This window comes from Thamnophis sirtalis, unplaced genomic scaffold (assembly GCF_051295495.1).
Source record: "Thamnophis sirtalis isolate CommonGarterSnake01/CBP01778 unplaced genomic scaffold, rThaSir2_p1.2 scaffold_10, whole genome shotgun sequence".
Classification (NCBI taxonomy): Eukaryota; Metazoa; Chordata; class Lepidosauria; order Squamata; family Natricidae; genus Thamnophis; species Thamnophis sirtalis.
This window is the reverse complement of record NW_028261390.1, coordinates 22,347,449-22,362,516: the sequence shown is the minus strand read 5'-3', so window position 1 is coordinate 22,362,516 and position 15,068 is coordinate 22,347,449. Positions and strand designations below refer to the sequence as shown.

Genomic DNA, 15,068 nt, shown 5'->3' with positions numbered 1-15,068 from the left:
GAAAATTCTCAAGGGTCACCATATACGTACTTAAAGTCTACCAAATAAAGCTATCTGGCATCTTTAATTCACTTTGGTATGTGTGTGACAGCACTGCATTGATCTTGTTCATATAATATCCACAGGGATCATATAACTCTCAGCAATACCAAATTGAGGGTTGCAAATTTGACAGATATTTCAGACATGATGGCTAAACTTATTGAAATAATTGGTAAAATAGCTCTAATTTTAATATTCTTTCTATACTAATCATAACCACAAGTCATCATTATTACAAAGCACTGAACTAGCTTATCGAGGAATTTATTACAGATGGTCATTCAGTAAAAACATAAATATTTTAAAATATTTTATGGTTTTAAATCTGTTATTTTGAGACCATATATTTAATTTTTACTGCACTACTGCTTCCTTAGTGTTTTAGTTATGGTATGAAAATATACTTATATCTTTGTTTTATTTAAGTATTTCTTACTAACTTTTAAATAATGATGTGTTTATTAAAGATCAACAAACACTATAGCAAGTGAACTTTGTAGCACTAAAGCATTTAAGGACTAATTCTGATCTCATTAAGCAATTCCATTACCGTTATATAGCCTCTAGTAAAATCATAAACTTGTCTTGTGTATAAATTTATAACTTATCTAATGTAGTAGTGTCATACTTATTCCTGTACACTGTTTAAGTTGTATATAAAAAAGAAGTTGTACATGTTTTTCACCACAGTTACTAATCTAATGTTCTTGTCATTCGTGCTACCCTGTCATCTGTGCGTCTACTTAACTATACAGGGAGCATCTGGCTTAGATGGAAAGCCAGGAGCCCGGGTGAGTCCTTCCTGTTCCTACGTCCTTCTGCACTCCCGAATTGTTTCCCAGCTAACATATCAGCTGATTTACCATGTAGCGTTGTCTGCTTATGTTGCAGTAGAACTGACTAGATTATTTATATACTGATATTTAGTGGGGGAGCTCTTGATAATGATAGACTAGCAACTTTGGTAGTGATTACTTAGCAATATTGTATCCTAATTTTCCCTCAGAGGATTTATAAACTTTATTTATAAACTAAATTTATAAACATATATATATATATATATATATATATATATATATATATATATATATATATATATATATATATATATATATATATATATATATATATATCAGGTTATAGATTGATAGCCCATATGCTCATATCCATGGCAAATGACATGACATAACATCAAGCTACAATATAATTGTAGAAATCATAGTTTAAAGAAGTCCACCTTTCTCTTTGTTCATTGATGTTAATCCGGCCACTGTAGCTTGGTTTAAAGAAAGACAAAAGCCATGTTGGAAAATTGTTATTTGTTTTGGTGTTTGATATGGCTCCCCCCAACACCCATTAATTAGTATTCTCCCTATAGTTTCATTAAAAAAAACCTTCTAAAATTTGCAATGCCTGGGATAAGCAGCTTATTCATAAAGTTGGAAGATACTACATTTACCTCTTCAATTTTTCTGTTGTTTAAAACAAATTACTCCATTTTCCAAGAGAATGGTAGAATAGTTTAGTTGACCATAGAAAATGTCCTTTTTCAGTGTGTCACCTGTCCCAACTATCTTTGTGAGTCTTTTTTGTGAATTCAGCATGGGATTTTCTTGTGTTATCTCCCTTTGTTTAACCTTTTAACTCTTCCTAGAAAAAGATCTCTCTACATTTTAAATCTTACATAAATCTAAACAAGCAAGTAAACATTCAAGAGATTGAAAGAAGCACCAGAGATATTTAAGGGATACAAGCGGGGTTTCTGAGTCTGCAAAAACAACCAAGAGATTTGGAATCTCAACATCTAAACCATCATTCTAATCCATGTTCTCAATTGTTGACATCAAGCTTGATTCTGTATGAGTTCATTCAATATAAAGTTTAATTTAGGTATTCCCAAAAATTTTCAGATCATGTTTTATTACTCTTCTAGGGTATGGATGGTCCCGTTGGTCCACATGGCCCTGCAGGTCCAAAGGGAGACAGAGTGAGTCCTTGTCTGAGATGTTCAAATATACCTTAATAATATTGTATATTTTTGTGTTCTGTTCAGATTATTTATTGAAATACGCGGTGGTTGCATTCATACAAAATACCTAACCTGATTATTGAATTTTCCCATACTTTAGGGTTACCTAATACTTACAGCAATAAACCAGCTAAAAGCACTAGGTTTTACAACATATCAAAATTATCACGGTCATGATGATAATGGTTACAAAAATCTACATTCCACCTATTATTATAATTTTTACACAAATGCAAAAACACCAGACTGTTTCCAAAGATGTTAATAGGAAACTGTTTTATTTGCTGCACAATTCAAGGCTGCATTTTTTTTTGTTTCAACAGAGAAAATGTTATTGTCGTTGTGGTGCTAAGAGCTCCCTCATCAGAAAGAGTTGTATGCTAATAAAACATGTTATGAATAATGTAAATACTTGAGGTTTTTATGATATTCATACAAAATCACACAAAAAGCAGCTTTGCCTTTAGAGATGAATAACAGGAAGTGAGCATAGACCTCTCTCTCTCTCTCATCTTGACTTACCTAAGGCTTCTTTTTAATAGCAATTTTAATAAAAATTACAGCCACAATAATTAAAAAAACTAATACAAACTAAAAAAAGAAAAAAGAAAAATAGGTGTAAAGAAGAAAGATAGATATAGAACAGAAATCAAAAATAAGAATATTGTAAAGAAAAAAGAAAAGAAATATATAGAGAAATGACTTTCCCTTCATCACAAGTATAAACAATTTTAATAACATCACCTTCTCTTAAAATACAATAAATGATTTCTTCTTCCAAAGAAATCCTTAAATGTCTTGTTGAGCTGCCAAAGGCTTCTTCTGAAAGCCAACATGGAGCTTTCGTGAAAGGTAGAAATGAGTGAAACATATTGCATAATAAATTCTCTTTACTATATATGAGCAGCATTTATATTATTATATTTTAGGGTGAAAAAGGAATTGCAGGAGATCCTGGGCCCAGAGGACCATATGGTTTGCCTGTAAGTTATATGATTTTTCAGAAGTGCAATATTTGTAAAACCCTTCATTAAATCTTGGTACATTTAATAACTGTTCATCACAAAGAAATGCAATTAGTTTAAATAGCACATCATGCCTCATGAGACTATCTCCTTATTTCAGGTTTAGACAGATTCATCCTCTCAGTGCACTTTGCAAAAATAATAAAGTAGGTTTGACATAAACAAAATAAGAAAAACCAATATTGAATATCAACTCTTTTGTATTGCTCCTGCCATTTTTATAATTTTATGAAGGTGTCCTTAGGCACCAAATTATACTGGTATGAATTTGTGTCAATACAAAATTAGATTATTTTTTTAAAAAAACCTTACACATCTCTCCAGAGGAAAGAGCAATCAGGTCTTAATTATGCAAACCATTTTATGCTGTTATGTTTTAATTTGCATTTGAAGCAAATTTGATAAGAGTTGTTTTTGTTTTTTAAATGTTACATAATTATGTTATTGTCCTGTTTCATTAAATGTCAGGCAAAGTATCTTTGCTCATCAAAGATTGATATAAGTAACTGCCTTGAATATTGCAATATATTGGAAACAATTATTAAACTTTGCTAGCATTGCGGGTATTTATAATGTGCAGATATTAAATTGTGTTTGATGTATATTTTATAAGACACATATTTATATGTAGATATGTATAAATTGAGGAGACATCTCCATATCAGTATAATTTCGGGATAAATATTTTGATATAGAAATATTTTTCTATAGGTTGAATGCTAAAGAATCATATATTTATACATATAATTTGAATTTGATGTTGTTTATTTGAAAACATTAGAATGTTTGAAAGTAATTATTTTTGTGGGAAGTTTTAAAGATTGAAATGTACTTAATTCTTCTTTGTGTCATGCACGATATCATTTATTTAAACTGCAAATGAAACTATTTGTGTATAAACACACATGAAAGGGAGAGAAGGACATAAGGAAACCGCACAAAGAGCACCTAAGTAAAAAAAAAATCATGCAATTTTTAGATGTGAAAACTGTGATATATAAAAAAAGAATTGTATAAATTTATTTAACACATATTAATTTTTTAAAAATATCTAGTTACACGGTATCAGATTAGAATAAATTAGTTTGACCTATTCCTCCATCAGATTTATTTATTTATATCTATCTATCTATCTATCTATCTATCTATCTATCATCTATCTATCTATCTATCTATCTATCTATCTATCTATCTATCTATCTATCTATCTTATTTTTGAACCACTCATCTCCCTTAGATAAATAGCTTTATTTAATATCATATCAATATATTTTTGCAAATGGAAGAGCGTGAAATAAGTGCATATCTATTGACAATATCTGTCAACTAAGTGTTCATTAAAAAGTACCCCAAACTTGGCAGTAGTGGCTTACTGAAAATCACTATGTGTTACGGAGGAACTAAATTGAAGAATGACCATAGTTCCTTGGTAAAGCATGCCGCCAATTGAGGCAAAAAGATTTGTCTGAAAACCTGAAGAACTGCTGCCAAGCATTTTAGCCACTCAGATTAACATTAAGACTGCTAGCAGTGCTCTGGAAACATCTGTCTCAGATTTCAAACCACACTCCATTGCAATGACAATGGAAACATCTGTTCTTCTGCCAGCTTGCTTTGTGACTTCATAGTATTTTTTCAGCAATTCAGGTGACTGTTTCAGTAGAAATGTTTCAGTAAAAATATTTATTGAAAATAGTGAAGGATAATTCCCAACTTTTGAGCATTCTCTATCTCTCCATGTGTCATATAGGTAAATATTCATTCCTACTAACTATTGTTTAAGTCAGGGTACTTAGAAAATGTCCACCCTAACAGATCCTACAAGATGAGAAGACATGATCCTATTCATAATCAGCTCCCTCAGTTCATATTCTCCAGAAAACTAGACATTGCACGAAGAGGGCTGTGTTAGCCTCTGGGGACAAAAAAAATCAAAATCAGATGGCACCTTTTAATAAATGTTATTAAAAGGTATAAGCTTTTGTGACCCTCTTAATAGCATTTGTTAGTTAGGAAAGGTTCTAACAGATTCCCAATTTATAAAAAATTAGAGGTCCTTGATTTGTACCAGAAGTCAAAGAATGTTATGAATTGTAAAAGAATGTTGATTAACATTCTTTTAGACACTTCTGAGCTTTCTTGCAGTGGTTCTATTGCTACTAAAATGACCTGACCCAATAGTAGACATGTTTCAGAGGTTTCCCAGTGTTCTTTTTATGTGGGGTGATTGTTAGCAGGTGCCTTTTAATTCTAAAGAGTTCCAGTATCCTAAGGATTAATAAGACAGATTCTACTCAAATGACATTTTGCCTCATCGAAACCTATTCTTGCAAAAGTAACCTGAGTAGGAGTTCTAATGTAGTAATCAACATACATATATTACATTCCCCGACATTTAAATTGCTTGATATTAATTGGTCATTGTATATGTTCAGTGCCATGGATTTCCATTTGCTTCCTTTCCTGTGCTCCATCAGAACTCGGAATAAGAGTTTGGAAGGTTTTATTTTCATGTTTTGCTTTTCATGTTGTCTAAACTAACAAACAGTTAACTTTGGTTTGCCGAAATCTATCATAACTCACTATTTCATGCTATTTTGATTCAACAAAAGCATAATTAACAATAACAATAATAACCCTAAGTGATACCTAAATATGTTCTCATGTTTAAGAGAGTAATCAATATAAAAAGGGTAAATGCACTGTATGTGATTGTTCTTCATTCAGAGAGCTTGTTCTTAAATCAGTTTTGGATTCAGAATTGTATTTTGTACACAGTGCATACCTGAATAATCCAGGCAAATATTTGAGCCCACTCAAGTTTTATAAGAGCCTGAAAGCTTAACAAAACTATTGTGGTTATTTAATAGGGCAAAGATGGTGAACCTGGCCTTGATGTAAGTAATAATTGATCACCTATTTGTCTGTGTGGTGGGTAAACATTTGTTTCTAGTAAATAGTCGCATGCTTACAGCATGTTGAAGATTATCCCATTTCCTATGCACGACAATCATGCAGAGATTATACTCAACATTGTACTGCCGTTTGTCTTAAAATAATACTAGAGAAAATAATAATAATAATACCACCATAAATAGAACCCTTAATGGTTTTGCAGCAATTGATGCTAACTAGAGCACGGATAAATGACCACGGAATGATAAATGTTCGTGCAATTCTGTATTGCTATAAGCATAATACTAAGTGCATCAAACCTTACAAATGCAGTCAGTGGTGCTCGAAAATGCAGCCACATCAAAACATCACCACAAGGCAACTCCTATTTGCGGCAACAATTCTTCCAAGATTTTGGGTGTTTTAATCATGCTATTATAAACCACACATTTAAAATAAAAAAGCCTGCCACTGCATTCTAAAACAGCGAAAACGTCATGGGAAGTTGTTCCCACAGGGAACCAGGTTGCTACAGCATCTTTGATTGCACATGCTGACTGCAATTGAGTTATATCTTATCAGAATTAAATTAGAAGCTGCGGTTAGGTGTTCCAGTTTGTGCAAATTCTTTGGAACGGAGAGAAGTTAATTAGAATGCTGTTGCCCATTTGTTCAGTGCCACTAAACCTCTATGAAGCATTTGTCCTTGAACATTGCCAGCACTAATTTGCATGTAGGAAAACAAGGGTAATTTTCTATCAATTCTTTTTTTAGTTTCAAACTACTCAATGCAGTATTCTTGGGAGTGGGGTTGCCGGGGTGCATCTCATATAGCTCTTCAGTAAAAAAAATAAAAAATAAACCCACATATCAATACACAGAAGCCAATAGAGATATTTTTGTTCATTTTTTATAGGGATTCCCTGGTCCACGTGGAGAAAAGGGTGATGTGGGAGAAAAGGGAGAAAAGGTGACCTCAATGCTATTCAACTGTTGTTTGATTACTTAGCTTAGTCAGTTGCTCTCTTGCTCTCTCTCCCAGACTTACAATTTGTCCCGTTAAGCTTTCTGCCTTTCTGCCTTCTGTGTGCCAAAAGGCCTATCACTGCTTTGCTAGACAAAGTCATTTGTCAGACTGTGAAACTAAGCTTCACCCACATCTAAAAAGATGCGCATATTCCACAGTGGGAGAAAGGTTTTCTCCCCTCTAAGACTCCTTGCAGTCTGTGTTTGTTTATACTCTAGTTACTGACAAGAGACATTGGAGTAGCCATAGGACAGGAGACCCTGGGCCAGAGTGACGGCTTTTGTAAATCGATATACTGGTAGGCCTACAAACTTCAATTAAATGTGCTCTGTATTTATACTTTGTAAGCACCTGGCTTTATTGCTGAGAAGATGAAAACCAAGCTAGGAGCACTTTGGACTAATTCCGGGCAAGTTAATTGCATCAGATTCCTACTGCAAGTGATAGCTAAACATTTAATTAAAGCACTTAGTCCTATTGAGACAGCTTCAATATGCTTGTCATTGGATTGTACTCACATTCAATCATTGAATTTTTACTAGAATATGCAGTGTGGAAGCTTGAAATACATGCACATATATGGCCCATGCATGGATCACTTTCTCTAGTTCTTTAGGTTTATTTTCACTGCGAGGCAAACTATGCACTGATACATACATACCCAAACATTTATACATGTAAACGTCTTCTTTTTTAGTTCAGTGGGTGATATTTAAGACATCCCAGCAGTTGAAAGATTTCCAATGTATTCTCCTTAGGTTTCTGTGAAAATTCAAATGACTTTTGATTCTGAAATATCAAAAACAAGAAATGACAGGAATTCACATCAAACTGCTCAAAGCAGTCCAAATTGGACTGTCTGTCTGGCTGTATCAGATTGCTAATAAGCAAAGAAATAAGCTTGCAATAATACTTATTTCCCACATTATAAAGATGAAAGACTGTCTTTATTATGGCAGGATATTACACTGCAGTCTATGCCCTTGAAGTGGCAGCTTCTTCTAGTCCCAACTGTAATGACCATGCATTAGGCATGATTTTTTTTTGCTGGAGAAAGCCTATATATTTGTATATTCCTCCTCAGGAACCAGAATGGAAATCCATGTTCATAGAGCCTACATATATTCAATCTTATCGTGAGCCTTTCTTCCTTGACTTATCCGTTCCCAAAGCCTAGCCACAGGAGATTAAAATCATCTTCTACTAACCATAGAAGATGAAAGTCATACCACTTTGGATGTGATGTAAGCAGCATAACTGTTCCTTTTCAGTTGTGTAATTCATAAAAGAGTTGAAAGACCAAACAGAAGTCATTTTGTAAACAGTAGTGTAATATTTCATTGGGGTTGGGTAGAAAATGAAACCTAAATTGGGAGATTTACTTTGATGAGCTTCACACTAAATAAGCTTTGTTTAGGCTTATTCCTTCCTTTAGCTCATTTTCCAAAGTTTTCATGTTTTCCCTGTTGACTATGTTGGGGAAATCAATTCCCTGGAACAATTTCTAATTAACAGAATTGGGTGAAATATAACAGGGCTGCAGCACCACCTTCTGCAACAATGAAGTATAGCATGGAGAGCGGGGATTAAACTATGTCTGAATGGAAAAACTAAATTAGCTATCGTCAGCACCAGTCTCTGTCACTTTCTAGAAACTATATTTGGTACAACCTTAACTTGGAAATGTACCTGTTCAATCTTTTTAAATTGTGCTTGCCAAACTGGTTTAGGACAAAGCAGTAATGCTTCCAAAGTGTAATATTTTTAGGAATAAAGAGAGCACAGCAGGAACATTCAGGGAGAAAAAATTAAGTGTGGACCTTTTTAATAATAATGGTAACTTGCATCCCCCCCAGCTATTTTATGAGTTTCTTCCAATTTACTTTGCTATACAAATGTATGTTTCTATGAAAAATCATAAACGTAACTGCATAAACATAACTCTATCAAACGTACTAGATTTAGAGCTGAATAAGAAGTGAATGAAAAAAGACACTTCTTATAATAACTAATGGGCTATTCACACTTTACTTGTTCTGTGTCACAGATTAGACCAGTGTTTTTCAAACTTTTTCCTTCATTAGCCAAAACCACTTATCAAAAAGTCCTTGTTACTTTTTATCTGAAAAACCTTATTTAAATGTCCCTGTCATGATTGGGTAATGGTTCATTAGTCATTTCCAGATTTGGAAAGAACTAGATAAGACACTAAACCCCAGACTGCTGTGTGCCTCCTACCTGTATGGTTAATTATCGATTCAGTGTAATGTGCAAATATTAAGGCAATTTAGGCAGCCAGAATTTAACTTAAATGTCAGTAAGCATATTATGTGATCATAACCGCAGAGTCACTTGCTTCAGAGATAATTGGAAGATCTCCAAAATCAGCTTGAGAAAAATAAGATGCAGCCCTTAGACTAACAAAATGTTGCTTTGAAGGCTAACTATATGCTTACATGTTTAAAGAACACGAACAGCAGTTAGAGTTTCGAGAACTAGGATATCAATCCTGAAAGAATAGTATTGCATCATAGTACACAATATCATTGCCTGGTGTTTGTTTTTCCCCGGACTTCATTTATTTGCTGGATGAGTTAATTGTAAAAGAACACTGGACTGGCTCAGTCAGTTCAAAATTTGTCTTGTGGAGTCAATTGTGCCAAAGTGCAAAATGAAATTGCTTTCGAAACTAAATAATTACCCCTAGATATTCTAGATGCAAATAGGGAACTAATGTTTAAACTAAATTTTTCCCTTAAAATATATGAATATGGTAATTTAGTATACTGTTTAAAACTTATAAACATTAGGTCTAATTCTAAATCTTGTATCAATAAAAATGTTCCACATAATTATTCCCTGTCAAATCCGAAAAGCGCGGGAAGCCATATTTTTGCATTAGCAAAATTAAAAGGCCCAATTTATTTTCCATTTATTGTTCTCTCAAGTTACTCTAATCTATTTTTGTTGGCTCTTTTGATTCATGGTTTGATCAGAATCTGCAATAAGGGTTTTATTTTCCTTTTCCGAAAACTTTTGTTTCTATGTGCTGACACATCTTTATTCACCCATACCTCCTCTCCAGCTCAAAGTGGCATACAAAGCACTCTTTTGTCTGACTTTTCCCTGGGTTCAGAGTTAGCCCCATTTATAACATATGTGGAGAAATGACTTTTTAATGTAGAACTTAAATTATCAATATTAAAGATAAAGTCTGTCAGGTTGATCTAATCTAAATGGAAATGAAGTATTTCATAGTTAATTCCTTTGACTTATAGTTTCTGATTTATATCTTCAATTGTTCAGTTACTACTAAGAGGTCCCCTCACCATTTTAAAGTTCATTATATTTTGGCCTACTCCTGAAACGGATGAATTAATATTAGTTGTAGGATATAATACAGTATATCTCTCCATGAAACTGTGTTTGACACTCATTAGATGTTTTGTCTTATGCCATAGTACATTGTGCATTTTGTGCAATTTCACTTTTTAAAGATGTTAGCACAATAATTGTATATGTTAATTTAAAGTGAGGTTCTAATTTTGGAGGGGGGATTCATTGAGTGACTTTAAGAATGCACTGCTTTAGGCACTGAAGTGTTAAATATTACTCATTGCAAAGCAATTGTTCTAAATATTTATTTTCTGCTGTAAATGGATGCATATTTTTGTTTTGAAAATGAGTGACTGTTTATTCCTTATACACCATCCTAATCTTCTCTGCCTTTCCAGAGGTGCATTTCTCCCTTCTCCTCTTACCTTGTTTCCTTAAAATTCATCTGGTCTTTTTTACCCTTTTCCTTGCAAATTAAATCCTTCCTTCAGCTTAGACCTTGACAATCATTCCTTAGTTCTGCGGTACTAACTGTCTTTCTGCTGTATCTCCATTACACTAATATTCTTAATTTGTGTGTGTCTATGTGTTTAAATAGAGTCACTTTTGGTTTTGTTAAGAACTGTGAGCCTGAAACTCATTTACCATTGTAACTGATCAGGTGTGGAAACAATTCTAAATTAGTTGTCAAAGGTGTCCTCCATTGCCTTCTGATAAAGTCATTTTTGTCAGGTAGCTGTTCTTGTCTCCAAGTATTGCATTTGTGTAGTGAAATCTGTTTACAGAAATCTCTCAAGTTAAGCCTCAAACTAAACATGGCAGATTTTCTTTGAAAGAATGCCTATTTTCAGACCATAAAAGTTTCTAATTTAGGGACATGAACATTTTAATCCAGGAAGGATGCCAATAAATGTGCATTAGAATATAGAGCTCTAATGTGGAAACGCATCAGAATAATCGATTGAGATACCTGGGTCTTCACAATCCTTTCGCACGTTTGGACAAGGAATTTGAACTTTATCACTTAATTTTCTTCATTGGCTTCTTCAACCTAATGCCTTTCAGTTGTGTTAAACAGGACTTTATCTTCTATTATGATTCTATTTGCAGGGCTGTCAAACTCATGGCCCGTGGGCCGGATTGTCATGCACTGGGCACACCCATGCCCATGTGACGCCAGGAGTTTAACACCCCCGTATTAGGGGAAAGTTGATCCCTAATGCAAGCCCTTTACCTGAATATTTTAAAAGGGCATTATCTGAACATCTTAACATTCTATTTAGATCTTAATAGAATTCCTAAAGAAAAATCAAGTGGCACAACTTGCAACAAACATTAAAATTTGACCCTTTAAGTCCAACTTTTTTTCTTATTGTGAACCCAACTCTGAGATTCTAACAGTGCATCCAGCTTAGAACACTGAGAATGATGTAACATTTTTGCAACCTTATCGGGCCATCTCTCTTCTGAGAAATAAACCTCATCACCAGATTGGAAAAAGCTGATCTAGCTCTAAAACTGATGCCTTCGGTGTACTGTATATTGAGATAATTCTGAACTGGGAATGTGCTCATGAGCACAGATGTAGAGTTTCTGTAAGGATGAGCAGCTTGATATATGCAAAGAATTTTCTCTTTCCATTGGAAGAAGAGGAAGTCCTTGTAGACAGGGTCCAGGGGTGGGTTCCTGCCAGTTCTAACTTCTTCTACAGAAGAGGTTCCACAAATCTACAGTGCTGTTTAGAACCGGTTCCAGCTCCTTCCCCCCGCCCGTCCGCACATCATCAAGATGAAGAACGAGAGGAGGAATTCTGGGAGTTGAAGTCCACAAATCTTAAAGCTGTCAAGTTTGAACACCCCTGGGTTTTTTTTTAAAGGATTAGGGGTGCAAAGGTCTTGTAACTTGACAGTTTTAAGACCTGCGTGCTTCAAATGCCAGAGTTTCTGAGCCAACATTTTGGTTGCTAAGCGCCAAGCCACTCCCACTCAGTCACATGGCTGGCAAGCTACACCAACCCAGTCACATGGCCAGCAAGCCACTCCCATAAAGCAGGCCACACCTACAGAAGAGGTTCTAAAAAATTTTGAAACCCACTATTGACAGGGTCTTACTAATTAATTTCAGGGATATTGAGAGACACTTGCCTCTAAAAAGATGGTTGTGCAAATAATAAGTAGAAGGTTCTTCCCCAATGAGATGTAAATCTATCTGAGGAAAACAGTGATCTTCTTGCAAAAAAAACCAAGCCCAGGAAAGTAGACCCAACACAACTCTTAGGAAAAGTATCACAAACCCTTGTTTTTTAAATGACTGGCAAGTTTTTGATGACCTCTTAGGATGAAAAAATTCAACCTAATTCACAATTCCAAGTCCTGCTTTAGGATTCAAAGTATCCGTCATCATTGCATTAACGCAGAAGAACAATATAACCAAACCGATGCAGTTAATGGTTCTGATCATCATATAACTTATTTTTTTACCTAATGCATCCTGCAAACTAGCACACAGTGGTAAGTGTCCTTTCAGCCCTCCATTGGCTAACAAACAAAAATTTTTAAAAGAGATCTTTTTGATTCCCTGAAAAAGAATAAAACATGTTTTATCCAAACCATTGTGTCCACAGGGGGAAAAGGGAAAGAAAGGCAAAAAGGGGCCTAAAGGGGAGAAAGGAGAACAGGGTGCCCCTGGATTAGATGCACCTTGTCCATTGGTATGTCTCACTCATCTCTTGGAAATGTCTCCTCTTACAGTAGATAATATAGCAATATGTCATACTGCAGAGAGGAGCAAGCTACAGTTTGAACAAAGTTGTTATTCATTTAAACACAATGCACTTTAAACCTAATCATGATCTGGCCTGTTTCCATGTAAAATATCCTTTGAAGTTTTTCAAATTGTGATTAATGAAAGAGTCTTCCATAATTTGTGGTGCAATGGCTCATGTGCGACCTCATGTTTGCCATGTAGATCATGTGTTCAACTACAGATCTAAGAAGGGAAGGACCCACATTCTTCTGTGGTCCTCTTCTGGTCAGCTTGCTCCTCTTTTTTTCTATTTGCTTGTTCCAGCAAAGTTGATGTAAAAGACATTTCTTAGTAACGTTGCAAGTTAATCTTTACAAACAGGGATTCCGTGGAATTAAGGGGGAAAAAGGGGAGCCAGGCCAGCCTGGTCTGGATGGGCTGGATGCCCCTTGCCAATTGGTACAGTATTGTTCTTTCCTTCCAACCCTGCATGTGAATCCTATATTTCTAATCAGCTGTTTCCAATGTAAAGTTCACAGTAACCAGACTTTACATTATATGTGCCCATACATGCATGTGCATGATCAAAGTGGCCTGCCTTGGTGATGATAACAGTATCCAGAGATCACTCCACCTCTCAGCATCAGCAGTATAATACTGGCAACTCATATTTACATTGCACAGTGGCTCTGAAGTTATTGTACTCCAACATCTGCAGTGAAATGCAATTTTCTATTTAAGATAGTTGTCTTTCTCACCATCCTTCCCATCACCAATAAAACATGTTCTGCCATACTTAATATGAATGAAAATTCCCTCTTTACTGAAACAGAATAGATCCACAGTATCCCATGATTGAACTACTGATATCACACATCACATTAATACTTGCCCCACCCATAAGTGTGGATTCCATCTGACCTCACTCATAAACAGGTTTTATGATTTTTAATCATAGCTATATTTGCATGTTCTTTATTTTTAAAAAAGATGGCACTGGAGTAATATAGTATATACTTCCAATAGAAGAGAACTTCCTCAGGGTTCAACTGTGGGGCCTTTAGTGCTCCCTGAGTTTGGTTGTTTGCTTGCAGACATTTCATTATTCAACTAGGTAACACCACCATACTAGTGAGTGTGGGGTTTGTTCTCAACTCCCACCAACAGTGAGAAGCTAAGCTATTGAATATAAACAAGGAGGAAACCTTTCACTTACTATCACTGATTATATAATGGAATGTCTGCAAGCAAACAACCAAGCTCAGGAACCACCAAGGACTCCAGAGAATATGTGCCTAAGAAAAGAAGAGAAATTCTCATTCAAAGCACATTAAGTGTATAGGGATACTTTTGGGGGTATGGCTTCACTGGGGATCCATATACCTCAAGCAAAACAATCTATCTTATGTGTCTATTCTTATTAACTTTTTACAGGATGGGCATGAACAGCCAATTTAGGCAAGGAACTCTTAATTGCCCACACGGTAATCCTTTGACAACCTCTGGGGTTTCTGTTCCTGATATTCCATTTATTTGCTTTGACTATCATCTGTTCTCATTAAGCCAATGAGGAAATTGAGAACTTGGTTTGCTATTTGCTTTTGGGCAAGTGTACAGAAGGAAGCTAAAGAGAGTGATGAACAAGTGGAAGGTATGACCTGGAGTTAGCATTATCTCCATGCTTGACCTTCTGCTTATCTAATAGATAGATGACAGGGAGACAGGCCCACTGTGTGGTTAAGGATCAATGCAAACAGTTTCAAAGAGTGCAGAATTTATCTACAGTAATGGAGGGGAATGATATAATGCATTACAATAGGCAGTTTAACTGGAATGCTCAGTTTAGCTTTTGTTCTGCGATTTCTGGATTAGATTTATACTTAGTTATGGGACACACTAACTAAAGGATATATTGAGCACAAGATTGTTCAGTTTAGGTTATAAATATTCTTTCACAGAATTATATAGT

At 34.9% G+C, this 15,068-nt stretch overlaps 1 protein-coding gene across 1 annotated transcript in view; it reads left to right on the top strand.

Annotated features, from left to right (window-relative positions):
- Window positions 1-13,814, top strand: part of LOC106537550 (uncharacterized) — a 99,729-nt gene extending 85,915 nt beyond the window's left edge. The window contains exons 28-32 of the mRNA XM_087723910.1: window positions 798-833; window positions 1,976-2,029; window positions 3,001-3,054; window positions 5,967-5,993; window positions 13,481-13,814. Of these exons, the coding sequence (XP_087580036.1) occupies window positions 798-833; window positions 1,976-2,029; window positions 3,001-3,054; window positions 5,967-5,993; window positions 13,481-13,705 (396 nt within the window). The 3' untranslated portion in view covers window positions 13,706-13,814. The remainder of the gene's footprint in view (window positions 1-797; window positions 834-1,975; window positions 2,030-3,000; window positions 3,055-5,966; window positions 5,994-13,480) is intronic.
- The last annotated feature ends 1,254 nt before the right edge of the window (window positions 13,815-15,068 follow it).